Source organism: Lissotriton helveticus, chromosome 9, assembly GCF_964261635.1.
Source record: "Lissotriton helveticus chromosome 9, aLisHel1.1, whole genome shotgun sequence".
Lineage (NCBI taxonomy): Eukaryota > Metazoa > Chordata > Amphibia > Caudata > Salamandridae > Lissotriton > Lissotriton helveticus.
Window position 1 is genome coordinate 1,074,980,534 of NC_136070.1, and position 24,287 is coordinate 1,075,004,820.

At 45.6% G+C, this 24,287-nt stretch overlaps 1 protein-coding gene across 1 annotated transcript in view; it reads left to right on the plus strand.

Moving 5' to 3' along the window:
• FBLN2 (fibulin 2) overlaps positions 1–24,287 on the plus strand; it is a 669,658-nt gene that overhangs the window by 468,179 nt on the left and 177,192 nt on the right. The window contains exon 6 of the mRNA XM_078661453.1: positions 9,061–9,267. Coding sequence (XP_078517579.1) covers positions 9,061–9,267 — 207 coding nt within the window. The remainder of the gene's footprint in view (positions 1–9,060; positions 9,268–24,287) is intronic.

The window sequence follows — 24,287 nt, forward strand, 5'->3', positions numbered from 1 at the left end:
TCAGGAAATATTCCTTCCATTCGCTACTTCTCAACCCTGGTTCCGATCCTGCCACCCAAAACGCCTGCGGTGGACTTAATGAAAATGTCTATTGGCTCATTGTAGTAACAATCCAATACACACTGTAGAATAAATATATAGAATGTGGAATTCTTCTGTGTGCAACAATGTACAAAAACCCGCTGTCCATTCTTCACAAACTAAAGTGTAATTTCCAAAGTGAGAAGTGACCAACTAAAATGCTTCCTGAAACAACACACTGCCGTGATAAAGACTATTTTTTTCATTTTATTTGATGTGTGTAATCTGTGAAATCGGTTTTAAACGCACGTTTTGTAAACACCGATTTGAATACTAGCAACATAAATAACAAAATGCTGTGCCACTTCCTCCTTGTAGCCAATCTTTACACTGGATTTGTGAAGCTTAACTGCTAACTCCTTGAAAGCAAAGGTTAACGTATAATTTTCCTCTAAAATGGCTGCCAGAATGGTAGCGAAAAGAAATATTGCAAAAAAATGGGGAGCACAAGAGATACCAACAGTAAAGGAATGGATTGAGGATATGGATTGGTGTATGTTCAGGGAGAAAATAGTGTATGTTGTCAGGGGATGCCCCAAAAAGTGGATGCAAATATGGAGTAAGTGGAATTCATATAGAGGAAACATATGTACCCCGCCCCAATTACCAGATCGTACCGCCCTGGATGACTTGGAGATGTAGAGGGTGGTTTGTACTTAAATATCGTGGACTTATTGATTGTCAAGGCAGCAATGGTGTTCTTTGAAGCCCACAGAAATGTGATAATGGCAACACCGGTAAATCTGTAATTTTTTTATTGTTTGTTTATAATAAAAATATTTTTTTTTAAATGGCTGCCAGAAATATTACAACGCAGTGCACCCTATGTCGTTTGTTGCCCAATCCAAAATTGCCCCTGCTCGCCGGGTGTAATTCGGTGCCCAGCCGCGCCACACTGCTCCAGAGTTGATCCGCGTTCCCTCCTTAGCCCGTGAAGCAGCAGCGGTCAATACACGCTCCCGCCGCTATTATTGAATAGTCTACACATAACATAGGGACATAACACAAAGCTCTAGAATGCCTTTTGATTGTCAATGGTAAAGATGTAGGGCGAAATAAAGAGAACTGTTTTTTCTCTACACTAGCTGGCTCCTATAAACTGCTGTTTCTAATAAGAATTGACTCAGCTAGTACACATTTTGTAATTAATGCTTCAGGCGAAAATAAAACATATTCCTCTGTTAAGTCACATTAGCTCGAGATCCTTTGAAAAAGTAAGATTAGGTAATATCCCTTTCAGATGTATGTTTTGACTCCGAGTCTCGTGTTGTAAAATATTTCATTTGTATGGATTAATAACAACTTCTAATGTGGTGTAATTGCGTGTTGCCTCTCTGCTAAGTAAATAGCTTGAACTTCGTTCAAAGATGTGTGCAATCCTCATAAGTCTTCTATCGCAATGAGGAACTACAGTGTGATAGAACATATTCTGGAACTAAATGGCTGACGTCATCATAATTACTTCGCTCGACTCTCTAAAGAAATTAATGTCATAAATGGAATTAATTTTTTATATACAGGCAGCTCAAGATATATTGACTTGCTCTTCACTTAATAGTCATTTTATTGTTGACAAGTATAATCATTCTCGTTTGGATGCTAAAAAATAAATGTTGCCTGATTAGGCGATGAAAGTAAATGTAATAGAAAAATATACTTCTTCCTTAATGATGACATAGTGAAACAGTCTTTAAGTTACTTGGTTGTGAAGGTAATTTAAAAGGCCATTTTCATAAAACATTTGCCACTTAAGTATGCAGCACATATGGAATAATTTCAAACTAATTTCAAAAGGTTCATTAAGCACCCCACTAAGCATGAATTGGCTGCCAACTAATGTTAGTAATAACTTGGTGTTCTATTGGGGTGGGCAAAGTTATTAATCACATCTTTTTCTCAAATGTAAGTCCTTAAAATTGGTAATTTGCTATTTTTCCAAAATCGTCATGGCAAGTGTGCAGAGGCAAATTTTCTCTCATGTAGCTTTTTAAAGTTGACTCCTAGGACCTATTACGAGTCTGGCGGTTCGAGGACCACCAGACTTGTGATGGTGCGGCGGTGGCGCATCCACCGGTGGTCCAACTGCTCCATTACGAACCGCTGTTGCCTGGCGAATAAGCAGCAGTGAGTGGCAGCAATATGCTTGGCGGTCCTGCCAAGCATATTACGTGTTTCCTCTCCGCCAGGCTTTTCATGGTGGTTCCACTAACAGGGGGCCCCTGTGCCTCACACATATGTTGAGGCACACAGGGGTGCTCAACATGTGCCATCTAGTGGTTGGGTACGAAATTGTCTTCGTTTAAAAAAAAGATAAATCTGCTTACTTGGGGCATCGTCAACCAGGTCCATCCCTTGTGTGACATCTGATGATGCCCTGGGAGTTCCTGTGTCTGGTAGCCATCTTCAGATTCTTTTTTCCGGGTTGGGTCTGGAAGCAAAGGGAGACACTCCAAAGTGAAAAAACCATCGAACACAGACTGAGAAGACACCGGAACTGGAGCAAGACCTCCGGACACCTTTTACCGTCAGGGGAGCCCTACGGAGCAACAACGCAGATGGATCGAAAGAGGGCGAGATTGGGGCCATGGAAAATACCCCTTTCAAATTTTGCCAAAAGTGCCACCACAAGTTTGCACAATGTACTCCGTTCGACGTTTGTAATCTCTGCCTGCAGAGAGAGTGCAAGGATGAAGACTGCTAGGCCCGCGCGGTGTTCTTGTGGAAGGCACTCAAGGTACGCCGAAAGCTTAGGGAAGACCATCACGCTGCATGCTCCAAAGCCAGAAACAACCATCGCTGAGTGATTTGGGCCTCTCAAGCGACAAGGACGACAGGGAGTGGTCGCAGAATCAACACATGGGAGTCAGACATCGAGATTCTCGAAGGGGTCACTGAGAAGAGGCGTACCCAAAGTAGGCGACAAAGCACACAGAGAAGAAGACGGACAAGGTAAGAATCCCTCACCCATCCGAAACCAATGGCCCAGAAAAGAAGGCACAAAATGCAGCTGAGGCGTCAAAGAAAATGACGACTGAGGGTCAGCCGCGGCCAAAAGAAGGAAACTAGTTACTTACCTGTAACAATAGTTTTGCAGCTTGACTCTTCTCCAACCACTAGATGCCGGGATATGCACAGTATGGGACTCGAGAAGACGTCAATGCAGCAAACCCACGGATCCCACCCAAGGGATACCGACGAGGGAAGATTGTCGAAATCGACAAAGGCAAGCACCGAACGAGAGGCCGCGAAGGGAAAGACCACATCCTCGAAAGGCAGAATCCACCACAACCATGTAGCGGATCTATGCAGCCACAGATGCCGAAAGGGCCCTCGAGGTGGAGAAGAAGAAGCACCTGGAAGCGGAAATGGGGGCACTTCTTCAACGAAAAAAGGAGTCTGACAAGCCATTGAAGGAATTCCAAATTTCTGCGCAACCCACCACTAACAAAAACGCAGAAGAGAAGGAAAATATCCTCGAAGCATCAGCAAGTCCTGAACCTCACGAGGAGGATGTCGAAGAGGAGCTTGACGCTCCAGAAAAGGAGGAAGCCTCAGGGATGTTTGAGGAAGAACGGAATGACCTCAGCAAAGAAAGCCCAGAAGAAGAGGTCTGTAGCTATCCCTCGAAGAATTTGCCACCAGATGACATAGCCTTCTACAACAGCCTCATTAAGAGAGCAGCTGATACCTTCGGGTCCCCTTAGAGGAAGAGAAAGGAGACTCTTGCTTCCTCCTAGAGACTTTTACACCATCCACCAAGGGGACAAAATACCTCCCAATGCTAACAAGCATCCTGAACCAGGGCAAGGAGGCTTACAATGAGCCTGTCTCAGCAAAAGGGGTAACCCCAAGGGTGGAGAAAAAATATAAGTCTTCCACAAATGACCCTAAATACATTCAGGGAAACACAGTGCCCGGCTCCATCATTGTCATCATGGCAAGAAGAAGGTGCTCCCCTCACTCCTCCACTGGCCCACCTCCAGAGAGAGAAAGCAAAACAATGGACATAGTGGGGAGAAAGATGAAGAAAGAAGCTGCAACACAATGGTGTATTGCAAACTCCAATGCCCTCTTGAACAGGTATGGCCACCAGCAATAGGATGACATCGAAGAACTGATGAACAAGCTCCCAGAAGAAGATAAAATGGGGACTAAATCCATACAGGAGGGAAAGAACATAGCAAACACCTACCTGAAATCAGCACAGGCACAACATTAAGAAGGTACGCCTGGCTCCGAATATCAGGCTTCAAGCAAGAGGTCCAAACCTCAATAATCAAAAGACCCTTCACAGGAGTCGCCCTGTGGGAGCCCTGCAACAGAGGGGCACCTTCAAGAGAGGGGGTTTTAACCTCAGAAGACACACAGGAAGGAGAGTCTTTTAAAGAGGCCAACAACAACACCATCAAACTCAGGGCGGTGGACAGCAATCAAACCAGCGGTCCAGATACCAAGCCTGGCAAGAGCAACCAAGGCAGCCCTTTTCGGGGCAGAGGAAGAGGCAGGGGACAACCCTCAAAAGGGGGAGGAGCAAACTCCAAATGACTTGCCCACAACAAAGGACCCCCACACAACACCAGTGGGAGGCAGAATAGTGCACCACCTACTTCAATGGAAAGACATCACCACAGACAGTTGTATTTTAAATATGGTCCACCATGGCTCTTGTATAGAGCTAACAAACAAACCCCCACCAAAAAAGAAAAGGTTCCAAGGAACAGAACTCTTACAATTAAGACAGGAAATTAGTGGACTTCTACAAAAACAAGCCTTAGACACGGTATCAAGGAGGGAACACTGCAAAAGAAACTATCTACTTTACTTCTTGGTACCAAAGCAACATTTCACACTAAGAACCATCTTAGACCTCAGATTCATAAACAAATTCATTTGCATGCAGCATTTAGAAATGTCAACACTACAGGAGGTAATCCCACAGCTACAAATAGGGGATTTCATGGCAACAATAGATCTAAGGGATGCCTATCTGCACATCCCCATGAACCAAACTCACAAGAAATTCCTTAGGTTCTTCCACGAGAACATTCACTACCAATTCAAAGTCCTGGCTTTCGGGATAAAATCGTCACCAAGAGTCTTCACAAAGTGACTAGCAGCAGTTGCTGCATCCCTAAGAAGGAGAGGAATGCATATATATCCTGACCTAGACGACTGGATGGTGAAGGTAAATTCAAAGCAAAGATGTTACACACACATTCATGAGGTGACACTGCAAAAATTGTGTGTTGCAATAATCACACAAAGTAATCAACAAAGCCAGAACAAGAAAAGACCTTCCTAGGAGCAAAATTAAACTTCAAGGTTGCATGGGCATACCTGACCCAAAGGAGAATACAAGCTATCAGACAAGAAACTCGCCTCTATCAGAAGGGTCAGTCTCTGACAATGAGGACTATCATGAAATGCATGGGCATCGTAGCATCATGCATTCCCCTCATCACTCATGCATGCCTCCACATGCGCCCTCTACAGGAGTGGCTATGCAGCAGTTGGTCACAAACCAGAGGGAGTTGGGAAGATCTAGTGGTTGTAAAAGAAAAGGCTCGGGTGGAGATACAATGGTGGGCATCCAAGAACATAACACTAGGCAGACCATTCAAAACACTAAATACCTCAGTGACCATCACGACAGATGTGTCCCACAATGGTTGGGTAGCACATTCAGGAAACCTGAGGGTACGGGATCAGTGGAACAATGCAGACTCTATAAAGCACATCAACTTCCTAGAGATGAAAACGGTGTTCCTGGCACTAAAGGCCTTCCAAGCCCACATGGAAGGGAAGACAGTATTGATGCAGATGGACAATACCACGACAATGTTTTACCTCAACAGACAAGGAGAAACTAAATCATTCACCCTGAACAAACTAGCTCAGGAAATATGGAAATGGGCCAAACCAAGGAAAATCAGCCTCCAGACAGTTCACATGCCAGGAAAGGACATCACTGAAGCAGATCAACTCAGCTGACAGAACAGCTGCTCAAACGAATGGGAGATAAAACAAAAGAGCCTGCAACAGGTCTTCAACCTCTGTGGACCTTCAGAAATAGACCCATTCGCAACAATGAAGAACAAAAATCCTTCACCTCCAGGTTTCAACATCACCTATCAAAAGGGAATGCCCTGCCACTAAACTGGTCAGGGATATTTGCATACGCTTTTCCTCCAATTTCTCTACTACAATGGGTTCTGGGTAAAGCCAGACAACCAAGAACAAGCCTAATACTCATAGCCCCTCAATGGGCAAGACAAACCTGGTACTCAAGCCTACTCGAATTGTCCAAGGGACAGATGATCAGGTTCAAGGCAGACAAGGACCTCCTCACAATGCAAAAGGTTGTCTCCTCCTTGTTCAGTAAGTGACCTCTATTTTCCAATGCTGAAAGAAGAACATTTGACAACAGAGTGACTAATAAAAACAAGCATTTGCAATGCAATAGGTCTCGCATTTTCAAGAGTTTGAGCTATTAGCATTGTAAATGACAATGCCTTTTATTTATGTATTTAGAAAACCTGCAAGTAGTGATTAAACACGCACTTTGTACTTATAGTACTTTCTTATGAGAAGCAAGGCTGCCAGTAAAAGAGGCACAGTTACTGCCAGCCTTGCTTCTCGTAAGCAAGGACTATAACTGCAAAGTCCGTGTTTAAGCACTACTTGCAGGTTTTCAAAACACATAAATAAAAGGCATTGTCATTTACAATGCTAATAGCTCAAACTCCCGCAAATGCGAGACCTATTGCATTGCAAATGCTTGTTAGGACTTGCGCCTGCTTGTTAAATAAACAAGCAGATAAGAAAAGTCTTCACGACCGCTGCGAAGCGGGGAATGGTGTCCGGAGGGGCCGTCCAAAAAACGGACTGGGCGGCAACCAAAAACCCTCCTTTCCAATGGGAAGCCAGTGTTTACCATAATCGATGATGCTACCCAATGGAAATGAGGGGCGGGGCTTACAGTTCCTTTTAGAAATGTTTTATATACAATATCTCTCGCAGGGGAGGAGCGCATGCGCGCTCCAACGCCAGGCGACACCGAACAAGCATTGACAGCATTGCCGATAGGTCTCAACTTTGGTAGAGTTGTTTTTTGCTTAACAGTATTGTGGGTGTATAGTAAGTGTAAATTGTATGGGTTGTGGAGAGAGTGGTTGAAATTAGCATTAGCCATGGAAGACAGTTTTTTGTAGTTTTTGCGCTGATGATTATCAGAAGATGAGTCTCAGAAGAGTACCACCAGGACACTTGAATACAAAGAGGTGGTGGCAACAGGCTGGTGGCTACAAATGGTTCATGCATAGAGGTGGTGGCAGCAGGCTGGTGATTACAAATGGTTCATACAAAGAGGTGGTGGCAGCAGGCTGGTGATTACAAATGGTTCATACAAAGAGGTGGTGGCAGCATGCTGGTGGTTACAAATGATTCATACAAAGAGGTGGTGGCAGCAGGCTGCTGGTTACGAATGGTTCATGCATAGAGGTGGTGGCAGCAGGCGGGTGGTTACGAATGGTTCAAACAAAGTTTTGGTGGCAGCAAGCTGGTGGCTATGAATGGTTCATGCTTAGAGGTGGTGGCAGCAGGCTGGTGATTATGAATGGTTCATACAAAGAGGTGGTGGCAGCCTGCTGGTGGTTACAAATGGTTCGTAGAAAGAGGTGGTGGCAGCAGGCTGGTGGTTATGAATGGCTCATACTTAAGGTTGTGGCAGCAGGCTGGTGGTTACGAATGGTTCATACAAAGTGGTGGTGGCAACAGGCTTGTGGTGTGAATGATTCATACAAAGAGGTGGTGGCAGCAGGCTGGTGGTTATGAATGGTCCATACAAAGAGGTAGTGGCAGCAGGCTGGTGGTTATGAATGGTTCAAACAAACTGGTGGTGGCAGCAGGCTGATGGTTACGAATGTTTCAAACAAAGTGGTGGTGGCAGCATGCTGGTGGCTACAAATGGTTAATGTAATGGAGGTGATGGCAGCAGGATGGCTCAAGTAAAGGAGGAGGTAGCAGGAGGTCGGTGGTTACGAATGGTTTATGCAAAGGAGGCGGTTTTAGCAGGATGGTGGTGCAGGATAGCATTAAACATTTCAAAATAAATCAGCATTAAAACATGCTTTTTCAAGCAATCAACTGATCCATCACCCCTGTGAGTGACTCCTCACTCGAAATCCCTTTCAATTCCCAGGCAGTCTGAGATGCAGCTTTACCGTATTTCCTCAAGCAGAGTGGAGTATCCAGAAGGAATCCAGTAAACCTTACAACAATGTCAAACTGACTCTCTCACCCAAACTTGACACAGGGTGAGCTTGGCCTAACCGTAGTAGCAGGAAGATATTCCAGCATTAAAATATTTTGTTTGCTGGCATTTTTGCTAAGATGGACGAAGCATTTCACTGACAGGACAATGTGTTAGCTTGCTCAATAGAGTTGAAACTGTCAGATCAACCGGTCACCTCATGAATATATCTTCACGATGTACAGGGGGTGCATTCAGTGCACATAAATGCATATGTTGTTTAAGCTATAGAAACTTCCTAGGAAGTGTGTGGCATTATATAATTATTACTGATCAATTATATCGACGTGCATTAATATCACATTCACTGCATCGTCGAAGTATGCAATTATTATTCATATGATTAGGCATGCAATATAATAGGAATATGCATCCTATGAAAGCTCTATACATTTAATTGTCATATTATAACAGCCCCAGGAGGTCCTGTACGTTCTAGTTTGTTTTGTTGTTCACAGTTTTAAGCCTCCTACTTGCCCAGGTATAAATAAGGACCTATTCTTTTAGTAGACAGTTTTTAATGAGTTATTCTCTGATTTTATTTATACATCTTGGTAAATACCATTTGTTGATAAGAGTATGTACTTGGCTGTTGTAATCCACACCAGTTCCCGAACTTTGTTGAAGTTATACTCGTAATGTATTTATTAATTTTGATGTATTCATAGTTTCAGAGCCCCTGGAGCACAATGAAGCCTTTTCTGTTGAAAACCAAGATGAAAGTCATGACATGTTGCCTGGAGATGACTTGAACGAATGCCTTCTGTATCCAGGACAGCTCTGTCAGCATCTCTGCATCAATACAGTGGGAAGTTACAAGTGCGCTTGTTTCCCCGGATTCATAATGCAGGAGGATGGTGTCAGCTGCAAGCCAGGTAATAAAATTGACTGAAAAGATCCAAAGGAGAACAGAAAAGCTGAAGGTGTTTAGCATAAGATGGGCAAGTTGTTATTTATGCAAAATACATGCAAATGTCCCCTGTGGAATTCAACTCAGGCATGAAGTCGTGCGCCGATGGTGGTTCGGCCAGCGGGAGCTTGACAAATAGCCCATTCCACGGTGCTAATCATGTCGAAAGCTGTCACTAAACGCGTTTGCTGCGCCTCCCTTCTCTGCGAGAGTGTGGAGGTTTGTCACTAGGGAAGAGGCGGGTGAGTTATAGAGGCAGTGAGTTGAGGCAGGAGGCTTTGGAAGTTTTCTGTCTTCGTGTACGTTTCAAGATGGTTCCCCCTGCACTTCCTCATCAGGGCCGTTTCTACCATTAGGCAAGACTAGACGGCCGCCTAGGGTGGCAAAAGGGGGAGGGTGGCAAAAAATATGAGTTTGGAAATCTCTAATGCATTAATTCTTCTAGCCTGAATGACAGGGGGAGAGAGTGATGGTAGTAAAAGGGAGGGGGCAGCATTTTTCAATTCTCGCCTAGGGCGGCAAAACACTTAGAACAGCCCTGTTCCTCATTGCACCTGAACGGAGTCCGTGCTGCAAAAAAAAAGGTCCCAGTTTGGGAACACATCATCAGGACCACTGCCTGTGCCCCTAGGGTCGCCCAGCAAAGTGGCCAAGGGAGAAGTTGTCCAACGGGGACATCTTACCCTTTGCGAATCAGTTAATATCTCCTTTGAGGTGTCGGTAGCTGTTCAATTGTCTGCGACTTCAAATAAGGTTTGTCTGGAGGCTCCACCTAAAAAAGTAGTGCCGAAGTAACTTCTAGGAGGGGCTTGATTGCGCTCTGCTCTCATACAAGCAACATGGGCCCATCCTCTCCTATGAGTCAAAAACTTGTTGGCCATATTATGAATAATTCAGTGTTATTATGAGAATGTTCACCTTTAGCTCACGGTGAGGCCTCTATGCATATGGCAGTGGCTCTGTGTTATGCTGTGACGCCCTTTGTATGGCATCTGGAAAAGAACATCCTCACATGTGTTGGTTTTTCAGTCTTACAATGAAGCACAAGGGCATAGCTATCATTGATGCGGGTGGTACATTGGCACCAAGCCCAAGGAGGTGATGGCAAACTGCACCCCAATTGTGACTATGGTTTATTAACCACTGAGGAGATAAAGAGGTCCACTTGCCTCACATTAAGGTATATCAGACCCATGCTACAAAACTTATAAAACAGTGTGTTGGTCTGTAGGGTGCTGACTACTAGGTTTGATTTAAGTTTTGTAGAGAGCAGCATATGCCCGTAGGCGTCTTGGCACTGTCCGACTGCCTGAAGACCAAAAACTGCCTGTAGTATAGAACCACATGGGAAGAGTAAATCATCAAATTTTGAGATGTTTTCTGAAAATCTGTAGACTTAGCCGACTTCTCGAATGCCACGGCATACGATTCCAGAGAAGGGATGTAGCTTCTGCTACCCCCAGGCTTTATGATTTTTTTTTCGAACTAACACTTTTTTTGTCAGTGTCTGATCGAATGCTTTTATTAGGGCTATACCATGAGATTTTGTTCATAAAAAAACAGGGGAGGTGTGATTCAGAGCTTTATGTGCTGTGCAGATGCGTTACTAGTCTAGCTGGGCTGGACTGGACTATGTGCATTGGTGTCCGGTGCTCCGCACTGCATCACTGCAGCATCCCAAGCTGCATAGGAATCCTCAGAAATGTAATTCTTATGTATGCTCAACATCATACTTTGCACATCCAGCAGCGTCCATAAAGCACACTATACTATGACCACCAACCTACACTGAATATAAAGCACATCATGTAGCTGCGCTATATAAATATTCTCTCGTACACATTTACATCCTGCATTGCACATACAGCATACTACACTCAGCCTAAAACATCATTCACTGCATATATAGATTTCTACATTGTATATATAGTATTCCATGCTACACGTACAACACCCTCCACTGCAAATACAGCATGATTCACAGTGCATATAGGATTCTGTACTCAATATTCAGCACCCTTCAGTGTGGGCACAGTTTACTACTCCAATCATTTGCAGGCACATGCATCAACCTTTTTTGCGAGCGCAAACGGTGGGATTCGCAAAAATCAGCCGTTTGCACCCGCAAAAAGGGCTTTTACGATGCATCAAGGTGTAAGGCACTCGCAATTTAAGAAATCGCAATTTATTGCGATTTCTTAAATTGCGATTACATTTAAGGAATCGCAATATACGATTCCTTAAATGCAATGCAAAAACCACTTTTAAATAGCGATTTTGCTATTTGGGGCCGCAAAGTACCGAGCAATTAAACTGGTCGGTAATTTACAAAAACTTTGAAAAATGCACTAAAGTGCATTTTTCAAAGTTTCATGTTGCGCACACAGATGCCCTTGCGCAACATGGGTACACATCACGATTCCAGGGGTGCACCAGGGTGTCCTTTTGACACCCTTGCACCCTTGAAACTGCAGGCGCAATTTGCGAGTACCTATTGGTACTCGCAAATTGCGCATGCAATCTCCCATTCATTGGGGAGCCATTCCTTAATTGCGACTCGCAATTAAGGAATGTTTAGGAATCGCTATTTTTATAGCGATTCCTACATGCATAGGCTTTTGCAAGTCCTTAATTGCGATTCCTTAATAATCACAATTAAGGACTCGCAAAATCCCACCTCGATGAGTGTGCCCCTTAGTACCTTACACTGCATTATGCACTGCCATTATGCACATGGCACATACCATCCTGCACTGTTATATAGCAACGCTCACAGCACACATAGCATGCTATGCAACACCAATAGTGCTACATGCACAACAGCATCCTACACAAACATATAGTATTTTGGGCTGAACATACAGCACCTGACACGGTTAACACATCAACCCCCACCGCACATTCACAACTTCAGCTGGACCTAGAGCATCCTTCACTGGCCATGTAGTACTCCATAATTATAATTCTGCACCCACCACAATGTGTATCATGCCCCACACTGACTGTGTAGCATTAATGCTTTACAAATGTGGTATGTTGAACTGCACATGCTGCATTCATACCCTCCATAAGGAGCGTTCTGCTCTACGTGGGCAGCTCCCTGCACTACACATCCAGCATCCGAAATGCACGTGCTAGACTATATATAAAGCATTTTGTGTAGAACATGGCGCATCTTTCGCTACAGATTTAGCACCTTACAGCACACATCCATCTAGCACTCTATGTGCTTCATCTTGCATAATTTTCACTTGTATTGAGAAGCCTGCAGTGCACTCATAGCTCTCTACTCTTAATGCATCATCTACCAGTGCTTATGCCACACTCTACTAACGATTGCAGCATTCTTACACTATGAATATGGTATCCTGCCCTGGACATACAAAATGTGTACACCCCACAAAGAGCACCCTCTTTTACTTATGCAACATTCTACACTCCACAAGCAGCCTCATTCATATGCATAGACCTTCATCTAGGCATACACTTGCCACTCAGGGTGGTACATCAAGCACACAACAGCTTATGGGAGGAATGCTTGCAATAAGTCTAACCACTAGCAATTGCTCGGGGTAACATTACAACCCTTCGTTCTTTTGCTTACTATGCCTCCTTCGTTTGGACCCAGTATGGACCCAGCAATTTGCTCAAACTGGCAGGCAAGGTCCGCCCTGAACTGGAACACCCCGACATGGGTGCTGTGATCACTCTGCCAGTAGAACCAAGGTACATCCGACCGATGAGCCCCAATCATGGCAAAACCGGTATTGATTTGCTTGTGTTTCAGGAGGATCTGACCTGGCAATTAGGGCTGGACCGCTCTTACTTGACCATGGTCAAGACTGATTTGCATATGGTTGGGTCCAAACTGAGGTGGCATAGTGTCCAAATAACAGGTGTGGCCCAAGTAATTACTAGTGGCTGAGATTAATTCAAGATTCTATCCATCACTTTTATCATTCTTCACTCTGACTCATATATCCATACCTGAGTCCCGTCTTCACGGTGCTACTGTAACCAAGCCACACCCTGCTGACAAACCCCAGTCAGGGTTAAGCCGGTCTTGGGTTGCTTGTGTTCCCGGCCAGGGAGGATCTGGCCTGGCAGCCCTGCTCCTTCTGGAGCAGCATCAAGACGTGTTTGAATATGGCTGGGTCCAAAATGAGGTGGCATAGATGGTGAAAAGCAATTGAGTGGGATGCGGCCCAGAGTAATTATTAGTGGCTGAGGACCTGGCTTGGCAATTAGGTCTGGACTGTTCCCATGAGGCACAGGGTCAAGACGGATTTGCATATGGCCATGTCTGAACTGGAGTGGCATGGTTAGCAAAAGAATGATGGATTTAACCCAGATCTCTTGACTGGGGGTGAATGTTTTGATTTGTTCTTCATTCCGTCCATCTATTTTGTGTCTTTTGAGATTAATTCAAGAATTCCACCCATCACTTTTGTGTACACTAAAACGTTATTCAGTTTTAAGCAACCATTGGTCAGTCACAGAGTTTATCAGTATGTGAAGGCCAATTATGCACAAGAGACATCAATTGACAGGTACTTCAATAGTGATTTTATTATCACTGATTCATCTTTTTACCATAAAATCCTAAAGGATCTTTATTTACACACATTCCCTTTAGCCTTTGACAAGCCAGAAATAACTTTCCGATTCCCCCTGATAATTGTTATCAAATCTAAACACATGGTCTTATTCCAGAGGCTTTTATTTTATCTCACATCCCTGCCCTTGCCCCAGATATTTTAGGTTGAAGTTTCAGAATTCAGCGGGAAGTCATGTCAAAAAAGGCCATTGTGCTGCAGTTGTTTTGACGTCTGGCAGCCAGAGCTCAAACCATTGGCGGATTTCATAAAGTTCAGACATTCTTTCTTAATTGTTTAGTTATTTGATGGAAGAAGAATGCCTCTGTTCTATTTTCATGCCTTAAACAGTACGGGGCAGATTTACAAGCCCCTTGCGCCTCTTTTACGCCGCTGTTGCATCACTTTTGTGACACTGCGGCGGCGCAAATCCAGCGCCATGGTGTGGGGTACTTACAACGTGACGCATCTGGGAGATGCATCACGTTGTAAAGCCCTGCGCCACAAGAAGGCGTTCTTGCGCAGGGGGGGGGGCGTTCCGGTGCAGGAACGCCTCCTAAAAGTGGATGAGTGAAATCTACAAGTTTTCACTCAGTCACGTTTAGGGCCATGCTGCGTCAAAACTCTGCACCTGCTTGAAGCAGGCGTAAGGATTGACGCAGCATGTTAGAGATAGGGCAACCTCGAGCCTTGCTGGAGCTGCGTCGCGCTTGCCACTCAACTCCAGCAATGCTCCGCATTTCCGCCAGGGATGCGTCATGCATCTGCCCATCCGAGCGCCAATGTGCGCCGCATTGTAAATGCGGCGCATCAGTGGTGGCGCACGGGTGGGCAGATGCATCACAACTCTTCTGGCGCATCTCTGCTGATTAGCAGAGATGCGCAAGAAGTCATAAATCTGCCCCTATGTATTTTCTGCCAGATTCCACTAAAGAACATTGTCCTGGGAAAATGATCTCCGGGTTTACGGCAGTGCTGCTGACAGCGCCAAAACCTAAATCAATCTTATTTTAACAGTAAAACACTATGGTATTTTCAAAGTTTGGGCAACTGCAGCAGCCTGTGCATTGCTGATGTATGACGAAGCGATGCTACAGTGCATGGAAAAAGCAGCATATCAGTCCTCTGCATGCAGTGCTTAATTTGAGCCGGTGGTTTCCGGTACTCAGTACTTGCACATAATTATCAACACCAGTGCTTTTGAGCACCTGTTAATAATACAATCATGGGCATGTTCAAGTTCAAGTTCAAGTTCAGGAATTTGTATAGCGCACTACTCACTCAGAGGGTCTCAAGGCGCTTGAGGGAGGGAGGGTGCTTTACTTATCGAATATCCAGGTTTTTAGCTGCTTTCTGAAGGAGAGGTGGTTCTGTGTAAGGCGGAGGTGAGTGGGGAGAGAATTCCAGGTTTTGGCCGCTAAGTAGGAGAAGGATCTTCCTCCCATGGTGGATCTATGGATGCGCGGAATTTCGGCGAGGGCTAGATTGGATGATCGTAGTTGGCGGGTGGGTGTGTAGAAGGACAATCGAGTGTTGAGGCATTTGGGTCCTAGGTCGTGGAGGGCCTTGTGTGCGTGGGTGAGGAGACGGAATGTTATTCTCTTGTTGACGGGGAGCCAGTGGAGGTCTTTCAGGTGATCGGAAATGTGAGCTTGACGGGGGATGTCTAGTATGAGTCTGGCTGAGGCGTTTTGGATGCGTTGGAGTTTTTTCTGTAGTTTGGCTGTGGTTCCGGCGTAAAGGGTATTTCCGTAGTCCAGTCGGCTAGTGACCAGTGCGTGGGTGACTGTCTTTCTTGTTTCGGTGGGGATCCAACGGAAGATTTTTTTGAGCATGCGTAGGATGTTGAAGCATGAAGATGAGACGGCGTTGACTTGTCTGGTCATCGAGAGGGAGGAGTCTAGGATGAAGCCCAGGTTACGTGCGTGATCTGTAGGTATGGGTGCTGTACCCAGGGCTGGTGGCCACCATGAGTTGTCCCAGGCAGAGGGGGATGATCCTAAGATGAGGACTTCCGTTTTGTCCGAGTTTAGTTTTAAACGGCTGTTCTTCATCCATTCGGCTACTTCTTTCTTTCCTTCGTGTATATTGGTTTTGGCGTTGTTTGGGTCTTTGGTGAGGGAGAGGATCAACTGGGTGTCGTCTGCGTAGGAGATGATGTTGAGGTTGTGTTGTCACGCGATGGATGCGAGGGGACTCATGTAAACGTTGAAGAGGGTGGGACTGAGTGATGATCCTTGTGGTACGCCGCAGATGACTTTGATGGCCTCTGATTTGAATGGGGGGAGGCGGACTCTCTGGGTTCTTCCGGCGAGGAACGAGATGATCCAGTCTAAAGCTTTTCCTTGTATTCAGACGTTGCTGAGGCGTTGTATGAGGGTGCTATGACAGACTGTGTCGAAGGCGGCGGAGAGGTCAAGTAGGAGGAGGGCAGCTGTTTCTCCGTTGTCCAGTAGCGTTCGGATGTCGTCTGTAGCTGCGATGAGGGCGGTTTCGGTGCTGTGTTTGGCTCGGAAGCCGGACTGTGAGGGGTCGAGGGATTTGTTGGATTCGAGGAAGGCGGCGAGCTGACTGTTGACTGCTTTCTCCATGACTTTGGCAGGAAATGGGAGGAGCGAGATGGGGCGGTAATTCTTAAGTTCAGAGGGGTCTGCTGTGGGTTTCTTCAGAAGGGCGCTGGGTTCGGCATGTTTCCAGATTTCCGGGAAGGTAGCGGAGTTGAAGGAACAGTTGATGACATCGCGGAGATGGGGTGCGATGATGGAGTCTGCTTTGTTGAAAATGTGGTGAGGGCATGGGTCGGTTGGCGATCCTGAGTGGATGGAGTTCATCAGGCGGATGGTGTCTTCAGTAGTGATTGGGTTCCAGGCGCAAAGGTTGTTAGAGTGCTGTTTTGGTTCGGAGGTGGGCGGAGTGTACTGTTCTTCGGACTGGTTATCAAAGCTGTTGTGTATGTCGGCGATTTTGTTGTGGAAGAAAGAGGATAAAGAGTCGCAGAGGTCTTGGGAGGGAGTGATGTCGTTGGTGCTGACGGTGGGGTTGGTAAATTCTTTTACGATGTTGAATAGTTCCTTGCTGTTTTGGGCGTTGTTGTCGAGTCGATCTTTGAATGCTGATTTCTTGGTGGATCGGATCAGCTGGTGGTGTTTGCGGGTGGCGTTCTTGAAGGTGGCCAGGTTGTCAATGGTTGGGTTTTTTCTCCAGGCTTTTTCCAGAGTACGGCAGAGCTTCTTGGATTTCTTAAGGTCATCGTTGAACCAGGGGGCTTTTTTGGTGCCTTGCTTGACTTGATGGTTTTTCGAGGGTGCTAGTTCGTCGGCGCTGAGGGTGATCCATTGAGTGAGGTTGGTGGCTGCTTGGTTTGGGTCCGATGATTTGGCAGGGGGGTTTAGGTGAAGCGAAGAGGAGAGCTGGACGGTGGTGATTTTGTTCCAATTTCTTCGGGAAATAGGTTGTGGGGGGTTGTGGGTCGTGGTCTTTTTGTAGTTGAAGTGAACGCAGCTGTGGTCCGTCCAGTGGAGGGTTGTAGTGTGGTCGAAGGAGATGTGTTTGCTGGAGGTGAAGATTGGGTCGAGCGTGTGCCCGGCAAGGTGTGTGGGGGTGTCAACAAGTTGTTTGAGTCCGAGATTGGCCAGGTTGTCCAGAAGGGTGGTGGTGTTGTTGTCGTTATTCTTTTCCAGGTGGAAGTTGAGGTCTCCCTTTAGGATGTAGTTCTCGGAGGGGAGGGCAGGTGGGCTGATGAAGTCGGTGATGTCTTCGCTGAATTGTGTGCGGGGTCCTGGAGGTCTGTAGATAAGGGTGCCTCTGAGTGTGTTCTTGGGGTCGGTGTGAATCTGGAAGTGAAGGTGTTCGGCGGTAGCGAGGTTATCGTCAGAGCTGGTTGTGATGCGGATGGTGTTCTTGTGGACGATGGCTATGCCTCCTTCAGTTTGGTTGATGCGGTCCTTTCGAATGATCTTGTAGCCGTCCGGGATAGCTATGGCGATGTCGGGCGCTGATGAGGCATTCATCCAGGTTTCTGTAAGGAAGTCGATGTCCGGTGATGTAGTGGCGAGTAGGTTCCAAAGTTCAATGGAGTGTCTGTGAACCGAGCGGGTGTTGAGCAGGATGCACTTTAGGTGGTTGTTGTCTGAGTTCTGTTTGGAGTTAGTGGATTTGGTGTGGGTCTTGATGCAGTCGAACTTGCAGGAATTGCAGGTGAAGGGTCCATGGGTGTGTCCTGGGGCGGCTTGGTAGCAGTTTGGGAGTCGGCCGGGGTTAAGTGCGGAGAGGGTTGAGGCGTCGTATGTTATGCGGGCGGAGTGGATTTTGCGGGGGCCAGGGGATCTGGCGCTGGGCGCAGTCCAGGCGCGGACGGGCGTAGACGGGCTTACCTTTGGCGCACCTTCGGCGCGCATGGGGCGCTTCCGCTGCGCGTGAACGCTGCGCGCAAAAGCATCTGTCATATGTGGGTAGTGGAGGGGGGAGGGGCGAGGGAGGAGCAGCTGGGAGGCGGTAGCAGGGTGGAGGTCCGGGCAGGAAGGCACAACAACAAACAACAAAATGGCTGCAGGCCAAGAGCGAAACTGGATTGGAGCACAAGCTAAAATAAACGCTATGCACAAATCAAAATCCAACCTTCAATTAACGCTATGCACAGAGGAAATGATTCAGCCTAAGGCAGCCAAGCACAATACAATGCTGTTGGAAGCGCGCTTTCGAAATATAGCGCTACGATAAATAATTAAAGAGAGCAGCAGACAGGCACTAATGCGCGTTTTACAAATAAAGCGCTACGATAGAATAATTAATAGCAAGCAGGCAACAATGGCAATGCGACTAAGGCAGTCTGGCAGTGCAAAGCGCTACGATACCACAACAGTGCGGGGAGCTGCATGGGGAGCGACCGCTTCTGAAGGCTTCAGGACGGTCACAGCGTGAATGCAGGCAAGTAAAGCCTACAGTATCAGTGGGAGGGAGGAGCAGCTGGGAGGCGGTAGCGGGGTGGAGGTCCGGGCAGGAAGGCACAACAACAAACAACAAAATGGCTGCAGGCCAAGAGCGAAACTGGATTGGGGCACAAGCTAAAATAAACGCTATGCACAAATCAAAACCCAACCTTCAATTAACGCTATGCACAGAGGAAATTATTCAGCCTAAGGCAGCCAAGCACAATACAATGCTGTTGGAAGCGCGCTTTCGAAATATAGCGCTACGATAAATAATTAAAGAGAGCAGCAGACAGGCACTAATGCGCGTTTTACAAATAAAGCACTACAATAGAATAATTAATAGCAAGCAGGCAACAATGGCAATGCGACTAAGGCAGTCTGGCAGTGCAAATCGCTACGATACCACAACAGTGCGGGGAGCTGCGTGGGGAGCGGCCGCTTCTGAAGGCTTCAGGACGGTCACAGCGTGAATGCAGGCAAGTAAAGCCTACAGTATCAGTGGGAGGGAGGAGCAGCTGGGAGGCGGTAGCGGGGTGGAGGTCCGGGCAGGAAGGCACAACAACAAACAACAAAATGGCTGCAGGCCAAGAGGGAAACTGGATTGGGGCACAAGCTAAAATAAACGCTATGCACAAATCAAAATCCAACCTTCAATTAACGCTATGCACAGAGGAAATTATTCAGCCTAAGGCAGCCAAGCACAATACAATGCTGTTGGAAGCGCGCTTTCGAAATATAGCGCTACGATAAATAATTAAAGAGAGCAGCAGACAGGCACTAATGCGCGTTTTACAAATAAAGCGCTACAATAGAATAATTAATAGCAAGCAGGCAACAATGGCAATGCGACTAAGGCAGTCTGGCAGTGCAAAGCGCTACGATACCACAACAGTGCGGGGAGCTGCGTGGGGAGCAACCGCTTCTGAAGGCTTCAGGACGGTCACAGCGTGAATGCAGGCAAGTAAAGCCTACAGTATCAGTGGGAGGGAGGAGCAGCTGGGAAGCAGTAGCGGGGTGGAGGTCCGGGCAGGAAGGCACAACAACAAACAACAAAATGGCTGCAGGCCAAGAGCGAAACTGGATTGGGGCACAAGCTAATGGGAAGATTAAGTGAGTTGCCCAGAATCACTGGATGTTGAGCCAACGCCGAGACTCCAAACTGGTTCCCAGCGCCGAAGTAGGCAGCTATGGCCATTACGCCACATCCTCTCCCTACTTTCAGGGTTAGTTGGTTCTGTTTTAGGCGGCGCTAACAAGAGAAATGAGCTGGTGCAAGCTTCCTCTTGACGAAACCTCCTGCACTTATTTGTTTACAAAGTAACCACTGTCTGCCTATATTAATTTGATATAAAAGGCCCAATCCACAATTGCATTTTCGTCCTTAAACCAACCTCCATGACCAAAAATACCTACATTTACATTTGCCAAGACCTTAATAAGCACAGACAAATTATTGATAGTAAATCTAATACAAGGGGTGGGAAGGGGACGTACCAAGGAGTGGGTAATCATGCAAGTTTGAGAATGCCCACAAGCTTCTGGTTTGTGGGCATTCAATGTCAATGTCAATGTCAAACGTTCTTATATAGTGCACAAGTCACCGTAAGGTCTTCACAAACTCATATCCAACCATTTCCGCAATGCGAATGAACTCTCCTTCCAGGTCAAAAGCAAATGAGAAAAAGATGTACATTTGTATAGTGGGCTCCTCTACGCTGTTTTTTCTGCTTTAATTATGAGTGGATTGGAGGAGTAGGGACTGTATATCGTCCCAATAAAATCCAACTTCTCGAGGTTCAGAATTTATCAAGTGCAATAAACAGCACCTATTCCGAGTTTTGGGGAATAATATGCAGATTTTGGTGCTTACTGTACAAAAATCAACATTACAGTAATTACTGTACTGTTTTTCCCTATTAAATTCTGTTAAGTTTGAGCTGCCGAAAATTAACAAAGGGTGAAGTACTTAATGCACCTGGTAATTACCAGGTGAGATAAATACCACACAAACTGAAATTCTGACCACTGTGCAGACAAGGATTTGCACAGGAGTTGAAATTGATCCACTCATGATCAGAGCCAACCTTGGATTATACATTGGGGAAATAGGTGCCTGGGTAATATGCCACTTGACATTTCCAGTAGTATGCTTGGAAACGTGTGCCTGGTGCAGTTTTCCAGGCGTACTACTGGGAATATTTGTGAATATCAACAAGTAATACATTTGCATGCATATTTACCGCTTTTTTATGAATTGGACCCAAAGTGATGCATCTGCGCTCTTATTGTTTAACGAATCCTTGGTATTTTCATAGCTAATTGAAGACCTCCATGTTCTCTACTTGTGGAATGATTTTTACCCTTCAGTATGCCACACCCTTTGCCTGGCATTGGCTGTGGTGTCCGTAGCAAAATATGTGGTGCAGTTTGGTCCCTAAAACATGTGTGTACTGCTTGGGATCTGGACTACACCACAAAACCAGCATTGTACAGGGATATAAGTAAGGGACCTTTATGGGTACTGCTCATTGCATTTAAATTGCACTTTTGAAATTATGGTCCCATGGGCAGCAGCTGTCAATGTGCCCATAATTAAAAAAGCTGTTTTATTATAAATACCCGCCATACAGTTAGACCTGTCAGGCTCAGGCTGGTCTTTCCCCAATATTTTTGATTTTTGCCTCCACGTTTAGCTGAATCTTTTTGTTGGCCTTAGGACTCTGAGCCCTTTACCAATGCTAATCATTGCTAAAGGGCATGTGCTTTTCCCCCAAACATGTATGTAATTGGTGTATACCTGATTGACCTATTTAATTTACTTGTAAGTCCCTTGTAAAGTGGTATACCATATACAAAGGTCTTATAAATTAAATGCCACTAGTGGGCTGTAGCACTTATTGTGCCACCCACAGAAGTAGCCTTTCAAACCTGTTTCATGCCTGCCACTGCAGTGCCTATGTGTGCAGTTTACTACCACGTCGACTTGGCATTTAAAGCTACTCGACATGCCTCAAACTTCCCTTTTATTACATAGAAGTTACTCCTAAGGTAGATCCTAGATAGCCCTAAGGGCAGGATAATATCTATGCAAAAAGTATAAAGGATATGTCCTTTATATTTTGCATGTCCTGGTACTGACAAAGCCTATTTTGTTTTTCACTACAGTGAGGCCTACTCCTCTCATACGTTAGCAGTGGGAATTCCTTCATACACTTTTAAGCTGTAATTCCTGATCAGAGAGGGATAGCTTTTTCATGTTTCATATGGTTGGAATGGTATTGATAAATCTTACTTACTGGTGAAGTTGGATTTAACATTACTATTGTATAAATGCCCCTTTTAGAAAGTGGACATTTCTCTGCACTTACTGCTCTGTGTGCCTGACAGCCTATTTCCAATACACATCTTGAGTGGGTGACAGCTACACTTTGTGCATTCCCATTAGACAGCCACATACAGGAAGGATAGGTGTGTCTGAGCTCCCATCTGCATACATCTGCATTATGATGGGCAGGTTGAAAGGGAGGGGGCTAACACTTCACTTGAATAGGTAGTGTCCTGCCGCCACACAAAGGGTTGATTTACCCCCCATTGATAGCCAAACAGACAGGACTGGGCTGAAAGTGGAACATGTGCAATTCAGAGAACTGCTTTGAAGTCACTCACACATCAAAGGCACTTTTGGACATAAGTACTAGGTCTCTGACCCCCTAAAATCATACACTTCTGGATCTTGAACTGAACCTTTGTTACAAGGACTGTTGTGCTGCTTAAAGAACACATCTTTGGACTGCAGACTTAGAAGGCCTGTTTTTCTCTTGTGTTGCCCTGCTTCCTTCTGCTCTCTGACTCTGCCGAAGGAGAGCTTGACTTTGTCTTCCCTCCAAGTGATCTCCAAGGGCTTGGTGGCTTGCCTCCTATTGCTTGAAACTCAGGGAAATCAAAGTCTCTACCCCTGCTCTGTGCCTGGCTCACTGGAAGGGGTTCCAGATACTTGCACCATGGATTTCGACACATCTCCCGTCTGCGTGTAGCATCAAATTGGAACCAGCGCTTTGCCTCCCGAGATTGACGCATCGGACAGTGTATCATCGCTGCTGAAGCTTTGTGACATTGCCCATCCCCTCGACTGCCTGGTAGAATCCCGCGCATCGCTCAACGCCTCTCAACTCTGTAACCCGTCTTTGGAACAGATGCATACCCATCACTGCTTAGAGAAGATCAATGCATTTTGCTGTTTGTGACTAGGAAGGGTATTTTGTTAACCGGGCACTGTGTGGGTTCTGTAGCTGGCCTGCACTTCTTTGTGGTTGGCCCAAACTTTGACTTTGCCCTACTCCAGCATGATCTAAAGTAACCTTTTAGCACTACTTGCCTCTATGCGCTTTACTGCATTTAGGGCTAGATGTAGGTAATTAAAATTTACTGATTCTAAAATACCGAATTTTACCGATTCTGTATTTTAGAATCGGTAAATGCTATGTAGGGAAAAATTCGGTATTTACCGGTTCGGTAATTCACATTCATTCCTATGGGTAAAATAGGGAAAGAGTCAAGGGTGGCAGGGTGTCACATTGACATCCTGTTGCACCCCTGAATAGTGCTTGTGTGCACATGTTGCACACATACATGCCCTAAGGGCATGTATGTCTGCCACATGGCACTGGTGTAAATGCACAGATTTGCATTTACAGAGGTATTCGTTATTTACCACCAACTAATAGTTGGTGGTAAATAACAAATCCTTAAAGCACAGAACCTCTCTTCAAAGTGCTTCCTACATGTCATTTACCGATTCAGTAAATACCGAATCAGTAAATGAGGATTCGGTAAATACAGAATCGGTAAATACAGATTCGGAATTTACCGAATCTCCCCTACATAGCAAATGGCTCAATACCGGTCGGTAAACCTGAAATTTACAGAATTTCGGGTTTACCGATCGGTAATGGGCCACCTACATCTGGCCCATAATCTTTTAAAATTCAATATCCCAACTTCTATACATTGGATTTTTGTTGTTTCAGTTTTGTTTTGTTTATAATATAATAATCTATTTTCATAATCCTGTGTGGAGTATTTTTGTGGTGTATTCATTGTGTTACTGTGTGTGTGTTGCACAAATACTTTACACATTGCCTCTTTAGATAAGCCTGACAGACTGTGAGCACAGGTTATCTTTTAGTGTGTTTCTAGCTTCCCCTGACTAGGATTTTGGCTTCTGCATGGACAGGGTGCATCCCTTTGCCAACCAGAAACCCAATTTCTAACACCTACCTAAACCCTTTCTCTTCTGTTTAAACTACATAGAAGATAGGTATTTATGAGAAACAATGGGCAGTTGGTCTCAAAACAGATTCATTGCCTGTTACTCCCCACAGCTGAACCATTTATTGCACTGTGCTGCTGGAGCTGGGGCAATGGCATTTAAACATGGTGTTTCAGAAAACCTGCACTTC